General features: G+C 40.2%; 2 protein-coding genes across 3 annotated transcripts in view; both read right to left on the bottom strand.

Annotated features, from left to right (window-relative positions):
* LOC135103657 (neuropeptide CCHamide-2 receptor-like) overlaps positions 1 to 19,837 on the bottom strand; it is a 292,047-nt gene that overhangs the window by 232,485 nt on the left and 39,725 nt on the right. The window lies entirely within an intron of this gene.
* LOC135103656 (ras and EF-hand domain-containing protein homolog) overlaps positions 7,741 to 19,837 on the bottom strand; it is a 44,622-nt gene continuing 32,525 nt past the window's right edge. Inside the window, exons 16-18 of the mRNA XM_064010209.1 lie at positions 12,120 to 12,244; positions 11,141 to 11,337; positions 7,741 to 8,729 (exon numbers count right to left, since the gene is read on the bottom strand). Coding sequence (XP_063866279.1) covers positions 8,627 to 8,729; positions 11,141 to 11,337; positions 12,120 to 12,244 — 425 coding nt within the window. The 3' untranslated portion in view covers positions 7,741 to 8,626. The remainder of the gene's footprint in view (positions 8,730 to 11,140; positions 11,338 to 12,119; positions 12,245 to 19,837) is intronic.

Here is a 19,837-nt window from a genome sequence, read left to right as displayed (position 1 = left end):
CTCTCTCTCTCTCTCTCTCTCTCTCTCTCTCTCTACCCATCTAATAATATCTTGCATCTCCTCATTAAAAGCACAAGTGAAATATTAAAAAAGAATGCTACCAAAATAATTAGCCTAGAGAAAAATCTGCAAGAAATCCATTTTGCATTAACATACTTCAAAACACCAGAGCGGAACCACTAATTAAATCACAACAAACTGCACGTGGCTTTTTTTTTTTTTTTTTTTTTTAATAAAATACTCAACCCACAATACGAGCTGATTTATAAAAAAAAGATAGTATGAAAGCATCGCCCACGCAAAATATCTGCAAGGCCGCGCCATACTGCAGTTAAATAGAAACAGTAATCACCAGCAACAAATGATTTCGAAATATTGAAAAAAAAATAATAATAATAATAATAATTCCCACTGCTGCTGCACTAACGCGCCTCAGGATATTAAGCTCACGGCGCGGAAAAAAAAAAAAAATCGATAAAAAGTGTGATGGCTGAATCACCACATCGCCTTGAAAATAAAGGAAAACGAGAGAAAACAAAATAATGCCATGCGAATGACCGACTTAATTAAGCTGACCAGGTAAACAGATAACTAACAAATTAACTCACTAACGAACCAACTAACGGACAAACTAACCAACTTACTAACTATATAAATAAATAAATAGTTTCAGAACATAGTTCATTTTAACGCCAGAGGCACTTAAGTAAAATGTGTTAATCTTGTATTTTTGTTTTTTTGTTTTTATATTCACCACCACCACCACCACCACCACTAAGCCTCCATCGGTAAACAATCATTTCCATTCATCCAAGTCATGTGCTGCAAAACCAGCTCCCGTGCCACCCACTGCACCATGTCTGCCCCTTACGACAGAGAAATCCCCGAAATGAACATCACTGAACCCGTGATGGCAAAAAATGCAAAATTAAGATCCATTTTCTTACTTGCTATCTCGCTTCTCACGCACCACGCCGAGGCAGTTTTCCAGTGTTGCTCTTTACTATACTTATGCTTCTGCTGCTTCTTCCACTAATAAATATGGTACCTAGATTATAAAGGCAAATATAATAGTCTTAAACACGTAATATGCCTTTGAGCGTTGTGTAGGTTCACTAGTCTTTTGCAGTCTCCTCGTTTTTCTGATTAAATATATGGAACTATACATTATAAATCACATTAAAGATAAGTAAGTATCTGGACTCACTTAGCGTGTTATCAGAGTTTTAAGGGCGTAGGTAGCAACTTTTAAATCACAATCAGAGAACAGACACTTAAAGGTGCATCCTGAAACCTACAAAAAAAAAAAAAAAACTAAAAGGTTCCTATCATTGCGGTAATCAAGAGATGCTTAACGACGCACGATACAATTCACCGAGTCAGATTACAGGACTGGACACTTCATAAATACAGGACTGGACACTTCATAAATACAGGACTGGACACTTCATAAATACGGGACTGGACACTTAATAAATACGGGACTGGACACTTAATAAATACGGGACTGGACACTTAATAAATACGCGACTGGACACTTAATAAATACGGGACTGGACACTTAATAACGTCTTGTGAATGTGTAAGACAGCTATTTTTATTTATTCTTTTTTTTTTTTTTTTTTTTTTGTAACTGATCTCAACGATGCACCAAACCGTTGAGTCAAAAGTAAGAAGCTGGACACCATGAAAACACGATGAAAAACAAGGCACCTACATTTTACGTAACTAGTGATGTATGAACCATTTAAACCGACAGAAATATAGATTCGGATACCTTATAAAAAGACAAGGGGATGAAGAATAATTAGATATATTACAAAGCAAGGAACGGAGAGCACAAATATGGGTCTGGACACTTTAGAAATAAGACCGTGATGTGTAAGGTTATAAATTACAGGAACAAGGACTAAAGAACACGCAGGCGCACCAGACCACTCACCGCCCGTATCACCAATATGGAGGACGACAAAGGGCAACTACAATTTTTCCACGACAGAAGGCAAGTACAATTTTTCAGAGAGCAGGACACACGTCACCCGCCTATATAGCTTCCATTCCCATCCTGCATTTTTGATGGCCAGCTGATATGTCCTAGTACTCAATGCATGTTTTTTTTTTTTTCTCTCCCAGCTTCTGTATCCGTGGATAAAAGCTGGAACAGAACTTTCTTTTTTCTTCTTGGTGAAAGCGGAAACAATTTTTTTTCCTTAGCTTATTTTTTCCTTCTATTTCTATCTTTCACACTCCCTGTCCTCATCACGTACCGTTCATATTTGTCTGTAAAGAATAGCATTTATTTTTATTTTATTTTTATTTTTTTTTCAGTCTGTAACGTTTGTACTTTTGTGACAATTATTTCCAAAGCTATGGGTTTTACGTAATTATGAAGCAGCGTGGTACGTGAATCGAGGCTGTAAAAAAGTACTCGAAAAAGTTGTGCGTCAGTGAGTTTAATTAGTTTAAGTAGTGGTGGAAAGTTAGCGTCACGACAGCATAAAACTCATCTATTGGTGTGTGTGGGTGAGGGTGTGTGTATGGGTGTGTGGGTGTGCACGCGCGCGCATCCTGGAGATCCGTCCTTACAGTCCAGAACGCGCCTCTGTCACGCCCGCTTCGAATACTCCCAACTACTCCTTCACAATACGTGCTTCCTCCTTACATTTATTGTAAGTGCTTCCCTCCTTGCTATTATAATTCTTTTGTTAACTAGACTTCCTCTCATTTTTTTTTTTTACTAGGTATGTAACAGGAAAAACAGTAGTGACTTCCTGTTCTTTTTCTTATCAATAATCTTTTATACCAATCAGTACCTCTCTTTTTTTTCTTTTTCTTGCCCACTATACTTCACATTATGGAAAGAAAACTAGTACAGTAAGACTTCCTGCTTTATATTCCCATCAGAGAAGAGAAGTCCGCTTATCTACGCACGGCGCTTACATTTCCAGTTTAATCATGACTTGTAAATACTGCGCGTGAAAGAATGAAAAAGTCCGGGAGCTCTTTCTTTTTCTTTTAAGACATGCTTTCCTCCACGAACAGTTTTACAGTTCCTGTAACTTTTTAGCTAAGTGTTTTGTATGTACGTCGGTGAACGAGAATGAAAGAACAAGACTGAAAAACACTCATTGACTATTTTAGGATCGGAACACAATGGGAATATATATATATATATATATATATATATATATATATATATATATATATATATATATATATATATATATATATATATATATATATATATATATATATATATATACACAAGGACAGCGAGCAGATAACACAACGTTGGCGGAAGTACATATATATATATATATATATACACAAGGACAGCGAGCAGATAACACAACGTTGGCGGAAGTACTTAAGAATATCGGTGCGTTTTCCAGACAGCATGCGCGGTGCGTTCGTTTCTCTTCCATCACGCTTCTCTTCCATCACTCTTATCTTTATTTTTTATTCCTTCTTGACAAGTACACCGCCGCAGGGGTCGTGATTGAGGACAAATAGTGTTCTGGCTTGTTAATGATCGTAAGAACTTTGCCTCCAGTAACTGAGGTTAAAATCCAGTTAATGATTAATTGGTGAACTTTGCTGTTGTTGTTTGCGTTTTATATTTTTTTTTAATTTACTGATTCACTTATTTATTTTTAGGCTTTTACTCTTTCTACACTGCGTACTGTTGTTATTACTTTTTTATTATTGTAAGCAGGAAGTACGCAGAAGTTAAGATATCCCCTTACATGCCACTATACTTTTCATGATTATATGCCACTAAGAACCATCCATCGTGTTTTATATTGTTTTCATTGTACTTTTAACCTCAATTTCTCCTTACTGTACTCCTCCTCCTCCTCCTCCTCCTCCTCCTCCTCCTCCTCCTCCTCCTCCTCCTCCTCCTCCTCCTCCTCCTCCCGTCTTTCTTCAGCATTTCCTTTTTCAATTCCGTCTTCTTTTAAATCTCTTTCTTTCAACGCCACCACCACCACCACCACTACCACCACAACCACCCTTGGCCCCACCACTTCTTTGTCCTCCTTCCTTTCTCTCTTCTTCTTTTCTTCTTTTCCTTCCTTCCTCCTCCTCCTCTCACAGGTACGCTATTCTGCCGCCATTACATCTCGTCTGGTCAAACATCATCCTCTGACTCATTCTATTCTGTGTAATATCTCATCTGCAATTCTCTCTCTCTCTCTCTCTCTCTCTCTCTCTGCCTATCGATGACACGTGACCTAGATTTCCTTTCTCTCTGCCTATCGATGACACGTGACCTCGATTTCCTTATGCCGATACCGGAAAGTTACGAGGCAAGAATGAACTCGAAAAATGCAATGCGTCTCATAAATCAGTTAGTACGAGAGCCCCAAGCCTCATGGAGTGCCATTATGCTAGTATGTTTTCTTTATCGCGCCCTCCTGCTCGATGGGGAAAACACACAACTAAGGCGGTAGGAGACGAGAAAGGGATGAAGTGATGGGTAGATGGATACATGCAGGGAGGGAAAAAGATGGAAAGGAAGAGAAAGGAGGAGAGATGCAGTGACATATAGATGGATGGGTAGAGGAAAGAAAAGGAGGATGGCAAGAGGGAAAGGAAAGAGGAGGGAATGGATTGGATGTGTTGATGAAGGATAAGTGGATGGATGATTTCAAGCGGAAAAGGGAAGAAGGAAAGGTAAAAGGAATTGACTATTTTTATCTCATTTTGGGATGGAAAAATGAATGGTTCGATTCTGTAACGGAAAAGGGAAAGAAAAGACGAAAAAGGATGAAAACTCTAATTTTAAAATGGGGTGTGGATGGATGGATGGATGGATGGATGGATGGATAGGTGGTATTAATTAAGGAACCAGAGAAAAAAAGAAATATTACAGGAGGATATGGTTGCGAATATAATGAAACGGAAAGATTAATGCATGGATAATTTACGGGAGATGGGAAAGGAAGGAAGGAAGAAGGGGTGAATATGGCAGTATACATCATGGATCGTTTTACTATCTACTGGAGACAAGGAAAGGAGAAAAGGAAAAATGAATATGACCGGAGATGAAGAGGAGGGAGAGAAGTGGATGGATAGTTGTATGATGTGGAGGTAAAGAAATGCGGGAACGAGAAATGGATGAATATGATTGTAGATGAGTAAAGGAAAAAAAAGAAAAGAGGATGGAAATCTGGAGGTACGGACATGAGGAAAGAAAAAAAAAAATGGATGAAAATGACTAAAGGGTGAGAAAAGGAAAGAGGATGAGTAGGTGTATGGTGAAGCGGGAAGGAGAGGAGGGAAAGAGAAATGGATGAACACAACTAGAGCCGAGAATGCGAAATGGGAAGAGGAGGATAAAGTGAATATAGATACTAGCGTTCTGAGGCGGCCGTTCCATGGATGCAGGAGGGATGCATTTCAGGGTGCGGAGTGCGGGCGTTAAGGAAATGATGGAAGACCAGTGGGGGGAGGAGGCGTAAGGTGTCTGTCCACCTGCAGGATTGACAACCACTTTCGTATTCTGTGAACCTTCCATTACGTATCGCGTTTCCCGGTGACTCACTGAGGCGCTCGTGAAAATGACACTTTATACGCTTTTGTCGCCTTTGAAGTGGAATGAGTCAATTAACAAACAGCAATAGTGAGTGCGAGTTGCGAAAGTCTTTATTTGTGCGACTCTCTTGTACAAAGGAAGGAGGTTTGGACTTGAGCCAGAGAGGGAATCATTAACTTCATGACTGGGAACGTACGTACGTACGTGTGTGTGTGTGTGTGTGTGTGTGTGTGTGTGTGTGTGTGTGTGTGTGTGTGTGTGTGTGTGTGTGTGTGTGTGTGTGTGTGTGTGTGTGTGTGTGTGTGTGTGTGTGTGTGTGTGTGTGTGTGTGTCGGGGTAACATGTTCTTGTCACAAGCCTAATAAATTATCCCGTTGGTGGACGGAAGCCTTGCAGTGAGGGCGAGGCGTGGGCGAGGCAACACCCTTGCACCGGAACACTGAGTAAGCACCCCCTCGCCTTGCAGACAGAAAACGAGGAGGAAGTGACGCGGACATGCCTCCTCGCCTCCCGCGGTTTTTCTTTCCACTTTTCCACTTATTTTTACGGGCGGCTAGACAGATTCATTGAACTGAACTGAAAGAAGTGAGAAAGAAAAAATGTGTATAGCAAAATAAAAACATGTAGAAAAAAAAAAACACTAGAGGAAGACATGCGGCGTGTGGGGAAGCTTTGTTTTATTCTAAAGGTAATTAAGGAGTTTTCTCTCTCCCTTCCACTATACCCCCACGCCGACCAGCAGTGACATCCGCGCCTACACATCGACGATTTTTCTTTCCTCATCACTTTCCATCTTTTCTCCCAACTATTCACCCACCCACATCCACACACACCGACACACCCACGTATCACAATACCAACACCCACACATGACTCGCATCTCTTACTCACACATCAAAAGCAGCGTAACAGTTACGTAATAAAGATAAAAACAAAACCTATATACACACACACACACACGAGTATTATATATATATATATATATATATATATATATATATATATATATATATATATATATATATATATATATATATATATATATATATATATACTCGTATATATATATATATATATATATATATATATATATATATATATATATATATATATATATATATATATATATATATATATATATATATATATATATATATATATATATATATATATATATATATATCTAAGTCTTTCCTGTCCTCCCCTCCAAACACACCCTTATCTTTTCACCCATCCATCCAGCCGTCCACTCACCCACCCTCACGTCTATCCTCTCGTTCTTCACTTCCCTTCCGTCTCTCTAAATCCGGGCACTCAGCGTAATCTCGCACACAAAACGATGCTACCGTTAAACAAAAATAAAAATAAAAAGGAAAAACCGCAATACTTTCACAACACATTTACACATTCGTACATATCGTGATTGCACTGAAGCGTTACGACTAAAAATGTGTACCAGCCGTGAAGTAAAGAGTGGCTTCCCTTTCCTGTACCAATGGGCGCGGCCTCCACTTGTTTACCTTTAATTAGCGACACTTGTATATATAAACACGTGTCATAACAGAAATCTTTAAGTAACTGCCGGTGGAATATACAAGTAGAGCCAAAAGCTTTTAATATTATTTGTTGTATTGTTATGCGTGTTGATATACTAATGGTAAATAGTGAATGACAAAATATGACATACTGAACTTCTTGCATTAATTACCAGCAGAAATTGGAGGTAAAATTTTATCCACACAGTTTCAATATTCCATTCCGCATTCAAATATATACCTGTTGTGTAAATATGATGATGGTATTCGAGATATGAAGGTTTGTTGAAAATAGAATCTCTTAGCATTATTAATTTAGCGTTGAAACACTTCACTCGTTGTTTCTGAAATGTTCTAATTTTTCATAGCCTATTACACGATTGTTGTGCATTTCAGTCTCCTCACTCGCTAAAAATCAGAACAATGTTTGGTGAAATGAATGAAGATAAACCAACAATTTTTCGATATATTGTTTTGCACTGGGTTGTTCCGAGATTGAATGTAAAAATCATGATAAAATTTGCGATAGATCAGATATCGACTCACTACACGTGTCAGGAGCTGGCCAAGGGCATAGAAATACGAGAAAAACGAGGAAAGGATCCCGTTGAATATCTGGCAGCCTGGCAACCATAACCTTTAAGATGTCGAAGAAATAATGACCACTTACGCAAAATGATTTATTGATCGCCATGATCAAAATAACCACACTGTATAAACCTGTATAAGTTGTATCTGTTCATAATAATTACTTAGTGCTATACAAAAAACGTACACACAATCATACGTATATACAATATGAATAAAAACACAGGTTACATCAGGATAATTCTAAGTATTAGTAAAAAAAACATTCACAAGAAGCAAATACAAGTGTTAATTACATCTAAAACAGTACAAACAACCTAAGTACATTGTTAGTTGTTGAGGTCAGAGAGAGAGAGAGAGAGAGAGAGAGAGAGAGAGAGAGAGAGAGAGAGAGAGAGAGAGAGAGAGAGAGAGAGAGAGAGAGAGAGAGAGAGAGAGAGAGTTCAAACATTTCTCTCACTGACATTACATTTCTTATTGTTAAAATATATAACAAGTTAAAATATATAACAAGCAAGTTACTAACAATTTACACTAAATGCCACACATTACTGCAAAAGGTAAACAAAGTTGTTGGAAAACATTACAGAACTATAAATAATGTGTGAGAGAGAGAGAGAGAGAGAGAGAGAGAGAGAGAGAGAGAGAGAGAGAGAGAGAGAGAGAGAGAGAGAGAGAGAGAGAGAGAGAGAGAGAGACGCAATTAGCAATCTCCTTACAGGATATTCATTTCTGAGTTTTTACTTCTTGAGATTCTTTGGTGGCATTCCCCTACGTACAACTTAATTAGTTACATACAGTACACCACCTCAACTTCCACCACTTTACTACAATGCAAAAGCAAAAATCCTACATTTTCCCATTATTTCCACTTCTACTCTTACCCTCAACTTTGTTTTTCCCTGTCGTATTATCACGTTCCTTCTTTTCGTCTCCTTCTCCTCCTGCTGCATCGCCGTCAGACTCACACATCCTTTCTCCCACCGCAGCAGGATCTCTTCTGGTCAGCGGCGCACACTCTGAGAGCCGATGTCTGTATCTCCACGTCCTCGGTTGTCACCATTTGTCTGAGGAGAGGGCCGAGATGTAATGAGGAGAGGAGGAGTGTGTGTGTGCGCAAGGCAGTGGAGTGACGCGGAGGGTGAGACAAGAAAGGACGAGTGTTTGGGGAGGAAAGGAGGGATGGGTGGTGCGCGCGTGGCGAGAGAGAGAGAGAGAGAGAGAGAGAGAGAGAGAGAGAGAGAGAGAGAGAGAGAGAGAGAGAGAGAGAGAGAGAGAGAGAGAGAGAGATTACGACAGGGTGGAAGGTCAGAGAATTCATTTAGAGAAAACAGAAAATAGACTAAAGGAAGGAAAAAAAATAAAGGAAGCTAAAGTGACTAAAAAAAAAAAAAAGCACGACTATCAGGAAAGTAATCGAAAAGTAGCAGGCAGTCAAAAGAAGAAGAGGAGAAGAAACCACTTGAAGATAGAGAGGGAAGTTCGGGAGGGAAGCATTAACGAGACAAAGAAGAGGAAAGAAGAGGAAAAGTTTGTTAATGGTAGCCAGAAGGTTAAAGAGATATGGTGAGCTTCTGCCATCTTTTTTTTCTCCTTCCTTCCTGGTCCGCTATGGAGGAAGTGGTGTGGAGAGGCAGGAAACATGTGAGAGATACGTTGCAGAGGTGAAAGATAATAAAAAAAAAAAAAAATGGATGTATAGGTTAGATTAGGTTGAATTGGACTTGATTAAGGTTGGGTTAGGTTGAGGTTTGTTTAGATTAGGTTAGATTAGGTTAGACTGGAAGCACAAGACAAAGGAAACCGGGACCTTAGGGACTCTGCATTCTCTCTCTCTCTCTCTCTCTCTCTCTCTCTCTCTCTCTCTCTCTCTCTCTCTCTCTCTCTCTCTCTCTCTCTCTCACGTTCGTGCCAAGGGATTGAACGAAGAAGTAAAATGAAGAAACTATCGTGCAATGTTTTTTTTTCTTCTTCTTTTGTTTTGTCACAATTTCTTTGTCTGTGTGTCTTTTTGAGTGTATTCTGCCCCCCCCTCTCTCTCTCTCTCTCTCTCTCTCTCTCTCTCTCTCTCTCTCTCTCTCTCTCTCTCTCTCTCCCTCTCTCGTCTGAGGCCAATTTCCGGATCGATTCGGTGTCATCCTTATCACAATACCACCACCACCACCACCAGCACCACCACCACAAACACCGTTATACCTCCAACCAATACAAAAAAAAAAAAAAAAAAAAAAGCACGCTGCAGTAACAAAAACTGTATAGACAGAAAACGATGTACGCAGCAGTGTCATGTATAATGTTACTCGTATGATGCTGTATGAGAACCGCTTCAACTTTCACCTAACGAGTTGTGAACGTGGTATGAGTGCTTCAAGGAGCGAGTTAAGATTCTACCCAAGGAAGGACACGTCTCGCTTTTAACTCTTGTCGCTAAAACGGTTTGAAGTCCATGGTATATAACCTAGTTTGTCCTTAAGAGTTGCGTGCCTGCCCTGTTACTGGTAAGATGTGTGGCCACGTGTCGGAGTGGCCGCTTCCTCGTGATGATTACCTTACTTGAACAAGACTCTGAAGTGCTTTGATTTCCTCTTACGCTCAAAGGCATTACTCGTCACTCTCTTAAACATTCCTGGAGTTGACATCTAATCCTTCGTGGTGCTTGGATAACGCCGCCAAGGTACGGGTATTAAAGGTGAAGGTCTGGCCACCACGTCTTCGCTCCGGGGCACACGGTTAACGAAGGGAATCGGCGGCCTTACCTCACGTCTCCTCTGATCTTCGCCTTTTTCGACCTAAGTTCAAAATCCGAGAATCCCGACATCTCTGAAATTATTTAAATCGTTTTTCCAATCATCTCCACATTTTTGGTGCGACAGGAACGACTGGGTGTGCCTCCCTTTCCCTTCCATCAGCCACGGTAAAGTTCCCTTTGTGAGTGATCAGCCTCCTTCTACCCACATTCCTTTCCTCTTTCCTTCCTCCTCGATTTCTATTCACTCCACCGTGACTTATTGGCTCAGAGTCGCACTGCCGACGAAGACGAACAAGAGAACACCTCACTACACTACATCACATCCCACACCATCGCGCGCACGCACGCACACACACACACACACACACACACACACAATGCTATCCTCAAAAGAAATAATTGGTTCAAGCTTGATAAAGATAGATTTTAAAAGAGAGGTAGAAAGGAATTCCGCTAGAGCGGTAAATGAACGGAATAAACTCAGTAATCATGTTGTTTTTGCCAAGCCATTAGGGAGCTTTTAAAATGATGATGATGGTGTTTCTTTCAGGGACTGCCACGTATAGGCCTAACGGTTTCTCGAAGCTTCCCTCATCTTTTTTTCTTTGTTATTAAAAGTACCTACAATCTACCCCCATAACCATCACCACTACCACACTACAAGCCACACAACCACAGACACACCACCACAGTGCACCACACACACACACCAGACACACTACCACTCACCTCGCCAGCTGCACCAGGGCGTCCATCACACCTATGCCAGTCTTGCACGAGGTCTCAATGTAGAATGCCCCACAGTCCCTGGCGAGCTTCTCTCCTTCTATGAGGCTGACGGTGCTCCTACCCTCTGCCGCGGCGGTGGCCCTCATGTCCTCCTTGTTGCCGCACAGCACGAGGGGCACGCGGGTCTGGCACGTGTCCTGGGGGCGTGGGAGAAACTGCCGTTCTGGTTATCTGCTCATACCTAGATTTTTGTTTTTTTATTTCACGGTATGCTGTCACTGCTTCCTTTCTCTCTCTCTCTCTCTCTCTCTCTCTCTCTCTCTCTCTCTCTCTCGCTTTATAATCTATCTTATTTTTTCATATTTTACCTATTTTAATGGTTTATTTTTGGCCTTCCATTTCACGATATGTCATCACTGCTACCTCTACCTCTGTCTGTCTGTCTGTCTGTCTGTCTGTCTGTCTGTCTGTCTGTCTTGCTTTACTGTCCATACTGCCTTTTTTATATTCTATCAGTTTTAATGCTTTATTGAAAACCGCATAACTTCTAAGTGAGAGATACCGTCTCTCTCTCTCTCTCTCTCTATCTCTCTCTCTGTCTGTCTCTGTCTGTCTGTCTGTGTCTGTCTGTCTGTCTGTCTGTCTGTGTCTGGCTTCGAGAAAAGATAAGACGTTAACGGAAAAACGAGATAATGAACTAGCATACCATACCTTTTGCTGATATCCTTGATCTTGAACGACTATAACATTCTCTCTCTCTCTCTCTCTCTCTCTCTCTCTCTCTCTCTCTCTCTCTCTCTCTCTCTCTCTCTCTCTCTCTCTCTCTCTCTCTCTCTCTTTTTTTATATTTCAATGGTTTATGGAAAGCCCTATAACGTAGACGTAAAAGGTACCGTCTCTCTCTCTCTCTCTCTCTCTCTCTCTCTCTCTCTCTCTCTCTCTCTCTCTCTCTCTCTCTCTCTCTCTCTCTCTCTCTTACATCAATGCTCTGGATCCACTGGCGCACGTTCAGGAAGGATCGTTCGCTGGTCACGTCGAAGAGCAGCAGAACACCATCAGCGCGCCGAAAGTAGGTCTTGGTGATGGAGCGGAAACGTTCCTGGCCTGGAAATGAAGGGAGGCGGAATGGAAAATCTAGATGAGTTTGCATAAAGACAATTAGCCGAGTATGTTTAGTAAATGTAGATCTAGTCCACGTAGTCTACCAGTTGGTCAGGAAATGTCAGTTTAGCTATATAGTTAGTTGATTTAGTTAGTTCGTTAGTCTGTTGGGAAGTTTGTTTGTTATTTTGTAAGGCAAACAGTTGGTAAGCTAATTAGGATACAACTTAGTAAGACAGTTGGTAAGCTAATTAGGATACAAGTTTACCAGTTTAGGTTCTCCCATTCAGTTAATTTATCATTTATTCATTCAGTTGATCAATCACTCAATCTGTCAGTCAGCCAGTTAGCCAACCAATCATTCGATTAACCCATCAGTTAACACGTCAATCAAGTAAGTCAGTAATAAATTAACACACAAGTCAAGTAAGTTAGTCAGTAATAAATTAGTAAATCAGTCAACCAGTCACCAGTTGCTCAGTATTGTAAGTTTCATAGTACAAAAAAATTTAATAAGCAACAAGTCATATCCAGTTTATCCATCAGTCAGTCAGTCAGTCAGTCAGTGAATTACGTACAAAGCCAATCACTCAGCTGGTCAGTCAGTCACAGGTTCAGTTTCTCACATGAAGGCGAAGGTAATTAGAGTACTGGATATCTTTTACATCTTTTTCAGGAAACCAGCGAACCATGAAATGCGAATGATAATGTTGGACTAGAGAGAGAGAGAGAGAGAGAGAGAGAGAGAGAGAGAGAGATTCAACAGCAAATGGAATGCAAGTCTAAAGAGAGGAGAGTCAAAGAGCGACAAGACTGACAACTACGTGAACTGAGAAATTCTGGTAATGCTTTAGAGGTCGAGGTCAAGGTCTCTCTCTCTCTCTGAACACACACACTTAATACCTAATCCAGTGAGGAGCAAAGACACAAGACAGAGACGGAATGGTTGATGCGAGGGTCCCTGATCCTCCAAAAGAGAGACCGCCCGTCACGTGCCCCGCCTCATGTGTCACACTCCAGCAATTCACACAGGTGGCGCAGTACAGGTCGTGCCTCTCCAGTAGTTCACAGGTTGTTATGCGTTATAGGGAAGGTTGCAAGGTGGCTTTTATTTTTTTTTACGTAGTATGTTGTTCGAATAAAAAAAAAAAAAAAAACAATGAAACGTTGCCTTAATTGCCACTCCACCGAAACTTTTAACACGTACTGATTAAAAAACTGACCTGTATAGTATTAGATTATGTAACTTCGGGTCCTTTCTTTGGATTTGACCGGTTGATTGATTGACATGAAAAGGCAAGGCGCTGCAGCTACCCTTTCTTTGGAGTGTGAGAACTAATTATTATTTATTTTTCTTATTCAAACAAAAGAAAAATTCATAAATCTAGAAGGGAATGAGTAAATAATAGATATGGAAGATAGCTATACTGTATTGCTGAGATTATATTAAAAAAAGTGAAGGGAAAATAAAAAAAGAAAAGGATTCCTTTGTACCGCTAAAAATATACAAGGTTCGAGGATATGTTATTCTTTTATCAGCTTTGCAGAGTTATCGTGAAGGCCACATTTACATACTAATTGCAACAAATGAAGTTTCGTGTATCACATTTTGCAAGCTATGAATATTCTCTGCCAGAAAAAAATAGTTTTTTCATTTATAGAATAATTCCAGAAAAATTTAATCGATTATAACGCGACTGATACACGAGGCTCAAGCTTTGTCCGAACCAATACAGAACACTTTAGTAGTGTTTAATTCGGGCAGCATGAACAAACTGCGTCTCTTACACTTCTCAGTTCCAACATGACTCTCATTAACTTCCTACCTTAACCATTATTACCCTTGGCCTTCGAAAATCCTTCCCCCAACAGATAAATCACATTTTCTTTGACAACTCATTACCACTTCTGTTTTCCTTTATACACAACAATGAATCGTAACTAAACGCGACAACCATCACCTTCACTCAGGAGATCTAAAGAAAAGCGGAACTAATTGCGTCACCTGAGCTGCTGCAACGCTCATGTTATGTTCCTGTCTCCAAAATGTCGTCAAAAGTTACATTCACTGATAATCATACATGCTCAGATCACTATCAAATTAATGCCTGTGGGTCTGAACACTGCATGACAGACTGATAACATGGCTCATTTTACTAGCAAGTCGCTTTAATATTGTCATATTTAAAGCTGTTGGTGTTGGTTGTAAGAAAATTAACTTGTAATTACGGCACGGTGACTTTGGTTGACTACTAACGGAGCAAACAATTCTGTACCTCAAGGAAGCCTGAGACGTGAGTGAATCCATCGAAAGAAACGCACTGATCAAAAATCTATCGAGGAAGCCTAATATTCGAGTCCTGTACTTTCGCAAACTGTCATTGTTCGAGCAGGAAGCACCGTCCTGAAGTTTCTCTCCCACACCAGACAGATGCGTGGCTGGTCATGTGAATTAGAATGTCTCTCAAACATCGACTGTGGCCTCTTCCTGTGGGATCGCTGCGGCTGAGCGACCGTTTTCTATCGTGCGTTTGTTAAGTAGCTACTTGCATTTTCTTCCCTTCGCCTCTTCCCTCTCTCATCTCCCTCTTTTAAAGAAGGAATTTCACCGGCAGCCTTTCGTTCTCAGCGTGACTGCATATGTTAGCCACACACTACACACGCCAAACAATGCCTTACACACTCACACGCGCGCGCACACAATAATACCCTTCTGTCCTCCCACACCATGACATCCTATTCTCCCCACACAAACATTCCCTCATTTTTCTCTCACACATATTGTTCCCTTATATTACCCACCGTATAAAAATAGCCCATCAACAGCAGGACATGCCCGTTCTCAAGCACGCAAACACCTTTACGCGTTTCCCTCACCCACATTGCTTCCTGCTTCCTACTCAGCCTCGCAAAGTCACCGACTCGTCCACTCTCCTTCACTCACTTACAGTACGCAATATCAAGGCAATTTTCAGCTTGTTAAGTGAAATTCCTGTGTGAATTGCGCCACGAGATGGGTGCTTAGTCTTGAGAGAGAGAGAGAGAGAGAGAGAGAGAGAGAGAGAGAGAGAGAGAGAGAGAGAGAGAGAGAGAGAGAGAGAGAGAGAGAGAGAGAGAGAGAGAGAGAGAGAGAGAGATACACTAGCGTTACAGTAACAAAAAAAAAAATGTATAAATGAAGAAAACAAGAAATAATCATAAAAGCGAATAAAAAAATTAATAAAAATGAAAAGCAAACAAAAAGCAGCACTGTCCACTCCCGTTATAATTCATAAAACGCGCCGCGCCGCTCCGGAAAACACAAACCCGCCCTGCAAAATAAACAAAACCTGATATAAAAGTAACGAGACTGACGAGATTTCATGCAGACGAGAAGCATCTAACCTTTCCTTCCTATGTGGTTGTCTTATCCTGTCTTTTTGTCCTCTCTGTCTATCGCCCGTCTATCCTCCCCTCGTGGTCATTCTTTATCTATCTCGCTTCCTCCTGTCCTCACCACTACAGCGTTTCTTTCCTGTCTAGCTGTCTTTCTGTCTTGTCCTCCCTGTCTGTCCTCCCCCTCATGGCCATTCCTTCTTTCTCTCTCTCACTACCTCCCGTCCTCATCACTAAAACGCTTCCTTCCTTGTCTCTTGTTCTTCCTCTCTATCCACCTCTTATGGCCATTTCTTACTTGCCTCACCAACTCACCACCTCCTGTCCTCACCATTAAATCTGACACAGGAAGGACAAGAGAGAAGTTCGCCACAAAAATACATAAGCCCAAGCACAGTGACATCGCATGCCATCCTCCTCGTCCTGCCAACCGCTCCCTCGGTCCCGGAGTTTTTATCGCCTCGTAAACTTTCTGAAAGTGTCGAGTTTCCAGTGGATAAAAGCTCGCGAGCACCGGGAAAAATAAAAATATAAGAAAATAGTGTATGTAAAACGAAGAGTATGAATGTATGAATGAATGTATGTATGCATGTCACTTCGTTATCTATTATTATGTTCTTTACTCCTCATATGTTGAAGCGTCGTGTAGTCTGGGATGATAAATTGCATTCTTTCAATTATACATTCTGGAATGCTTGTTAATTACACGGGATGTATCAAGTTCTCGACAAAGGTTTTCGGTTATCCACGGAACGCATTTTTTTTTCATATATATATATATCTTTGATTCGACAATGGAAAATTAAAACCACCTCATCAAACTAACGATTACATACCACTAATTGCCTCGTTACGCTCCTCGCTTCAAAATGTCACCAGAAGTTACGTTCATCGGTGACTACAAGCCCAGGACACCTTCAAATTAAGCCAATGTACGTGTGAGCTTCAACCTGCGTGACTGACTGGCAACATGACGCATTTCACTGGTAGTCCTTTTAATGTTTCCCTGACATATCCCAATCCAGGCCTGCTGATTGGAAGATAAGCCTATGATTTTTTTTTTTATTTCCCATACATCTAATACTTTTTTTTATTTTTCTATCATATATATATATATATATTTTTTTTTCTGAATGATCGAGATAGATAATTATTTATATAGATAGATAAATGGATAGACTGCTAGATTACGTGCAGATAATAAACAGAATAGATGGAAATAACACGCTGCCATGTATTAGCGAGAGAGAGAGAGAGAGAGAGAGAGAGAGAGAGAGAGAGAGAGAGAGAGAGAGAGAGAGAGAGAGAGAGAGAGAGAGAGAGAGAGAGAGAGAGAGAGAGAGAGAGAGAGAGAGAGAGAGAGAGAGAGAGAGAGAAAGTACTGCAAGCCGTCACCTCCATCTGGTTTACATCTCGAAAGCCAAGGAACGTAATTTGCTCTCGCTTCATAACAGTGGCCTCAGCAGAAGACAGAGACCACTCAGCCACTCAAGAGAACCCTGCAACTCGCGGGGCAGAAGAGAAAGACGGCGCTCTCTTGTCCTCATACGTATACTACGAACAGGACATATTGAAGCGGTCGTGTTAAAAGATTTTACTATTGTTGGTGGTGCTGTGGTGTGGTGGTGGTGGTAGTAGTAGTAGTAGTAGTAGTAGTAGTAGTAGAGGATATTATTCTTAACTTTACCCTACTCTCTCTCTCTCTCTCTTGAATACATGGCAACGTGTTACATCACTCCCCTTTTTCAGCTAAATGAGGCAATGAGCTACAAAATGAAGTCTAGGTCTCCTCCTCCTCTTCCTCCTCCTGTAATATTTTACATAGCTATTTTCAAATACCTTCTCTTACTACCATCTTCAGCCATATATTTACAATCACACATTTCTTACTTTTAGACTAGGCACTGTACATCATCGCAAATAGTCTCGTAAGGGCCAGCGGGTCTGGTGCTATACTATTCGTTCTTTTTTTGTGTTCCTTTGTGTTTTCCTCCGAGCACAAATACTTTTTTTTTCCTTTCTCTCTCTCTTCTCGTGTACGCTTAAGGTTACTGATGTTTTATGGAAGGCCAGCTTTTGTGAGAAATGACCCCCCTACGGAGACGGATTTATAACGAGGACTGTTCAATGATTTTTTTTTTTTTTTCATGGCCAACTGCTATAAATTTTCTTTGGACAGGCGAGTTCCGAAGATGACGTATTTAGTTTGCTGACAACGCTGGATCATTTGTGCTTCTTTTTCCTTCCTTCCTCTCCTTTCTTTTCTCCCTTATTCATCATGTCCGCCTTGTTGTCACCGTGCGTCTCTGTCAGTCTATGCCGCCCACTCCCCATTTTTTTTTTTTTTTGGTGTTAGATACATATTCTTTTTATTTCAAACATTTTCGTGTCGCATTTCAAGTTTCACATGTAAAAGCAGAAGCTAATTACAAGCCATCTTCTTTCTTATCTCTTGCCGTACCCGTGGCTTCAAAGTTATCAGTACAAATGTAAAGCTAAATAAAGTACTTTCTTGGCACACGCATGAAAGTCAGTCACTTATACGTTCCCTTCTCTATTAGATGCTGCACCAGTCTTTTGTAAGTCATGCGAGCAAATGTAACTAAAAACAAGCCGCTGTTCCTTTGTTTTCATGGCTACGGAGTTTTGTTTCCTTTTCGGTTATTTAAAGTCAGTTTCTCGCATGTCGTACTTTTCCTTTACTTTTGGTACGTATAACTTGTGTGCTTTCTCTGCGTCTTTATCTTTTTGCTTCCTCCTCCTGTCTCTTGAAACCCTAGTCCTTGTATTTATTCCTTCAATTTCACCTGCAGAAATATAAAGAAAACAAAAATAACCAGATACTGTTTACCTTTCGGTACCAATAATCTTTTGGAACTCTTCAATATGTATATATCTTTTTCCGTCCTTCTCTGATACTTGCAAATAAATTTTTCTTGTATTCTATGTTTGTTTTGTACCTTGAAACGGATATCCTAAACAAACGTAAAGAAAAACACCCTCAGCTACCTTGACTATTTTATTCCCTTGTCTCTTTGCTGTCTCCTCTGTTACTTAAACTATTCCACGGACAATGTGAATTTACTCTTCACGGAAAGAGCTCCTGTCTGTGCGTGGGATGCTAAAATTATCAGGGTTGCAGCGACTCTTCAAGGATCTGAATTTTGGGTTACACGGCGGCAAGACAAATGAGATATCGATGGAAATAAGATCTATAATAATCTTAAGGTTTGAGTTGGGATTTTTTTTATTTTTATATACATATATCTTGGTTGATTTTTTTTTATTTGAATTTTTGACACTTGATCTTATATTTTGGTTCATTTCAAGTTTTGTCTCTCTAATATTATGACTGAATTAGAGTTTTTGACCCATTCTCTTGTTTTTTCAGTGATTTCAAGTTTTGTCTAATATTATGACTGAATTGGAGTTTTTGACCCATTCTCTTGTTTTCTTTTTTTTTTCAGTGAGTTATTTATCTATTTATTTTTTTGTTTGTATTGCTGGCTCCCACTTTTCATTTTACGTTTTGGTCCAGACTACCTTTTTTTTTTTGTTTATCTCTTATCTATTTTTCCATGACAATGAGCGTTTTTTCCGCTCTCTCTTTTTTCAATTTGCGTTTTTAGTCCAGACTACCTTTAATTTGGGGTTATTTTTTTTTACATTTTTTGTCTGACTCCTACCTTCCATTTTTCCACGACATTTTTCATCATTCATGTTACCTGTCCTTTTATTTTGTTCATTGCTATCTCTTCTTTTTGGTTCGTTTCAAGAATGTTCTATGATACATTTTATTCAGCTTAAGCAATCTCTTCTTTCCGTGTTATTACGATATTTTTTTTTTGTTATTTTATCACATTTTTATTAGATCTTTCCCTGCCTGATACATACTTCCTTTCTTACTTATTTTTCTTCCCGACTGCTACATATCTTTCATTCTCATTGCTTATTTTCTTCCTACCTGCAACACACCATTCATTTTTTTTTTCTATCTCACCAGGGGAAGAGGTACCAATAAATAAGGATACAAAACCCAAGCCTGCCTGTGGTCCACCGTATAAGAACAGCCGGCAGTATAATACCCTCAATACGGCTTGGCTTGCCTACTGAGTCCACCTCCCGCGCGCCGAGATGGGCTAGGCTACCAGGAAGAGAGCATCGAGGCATCACTGAATCCAGAAAGTCTCCCTGTGTGTATCATTTGCTGCTGCTGCTGTT

Source organism: Scylla paramamosain, chromosome 9 (genome assembly GCF_035594125.1).
Source record: "Scylla paramamosain isolate STU-SP2022 chromosome 9, ASM3559412v1, whole genome shotgun sequence".
NCBI classification, from domain to species: domain Eukaryota; kingdom Metazoa; phylum Arthropoda; class Malacostraca; order Decapoda; family Portunidae; genus Scylla; species Scylla paramamosain.
Note: the sequence above shows the minus strand (reverse complement) of the source record. Positions and strands in the feature narration are given on the sequence as shown.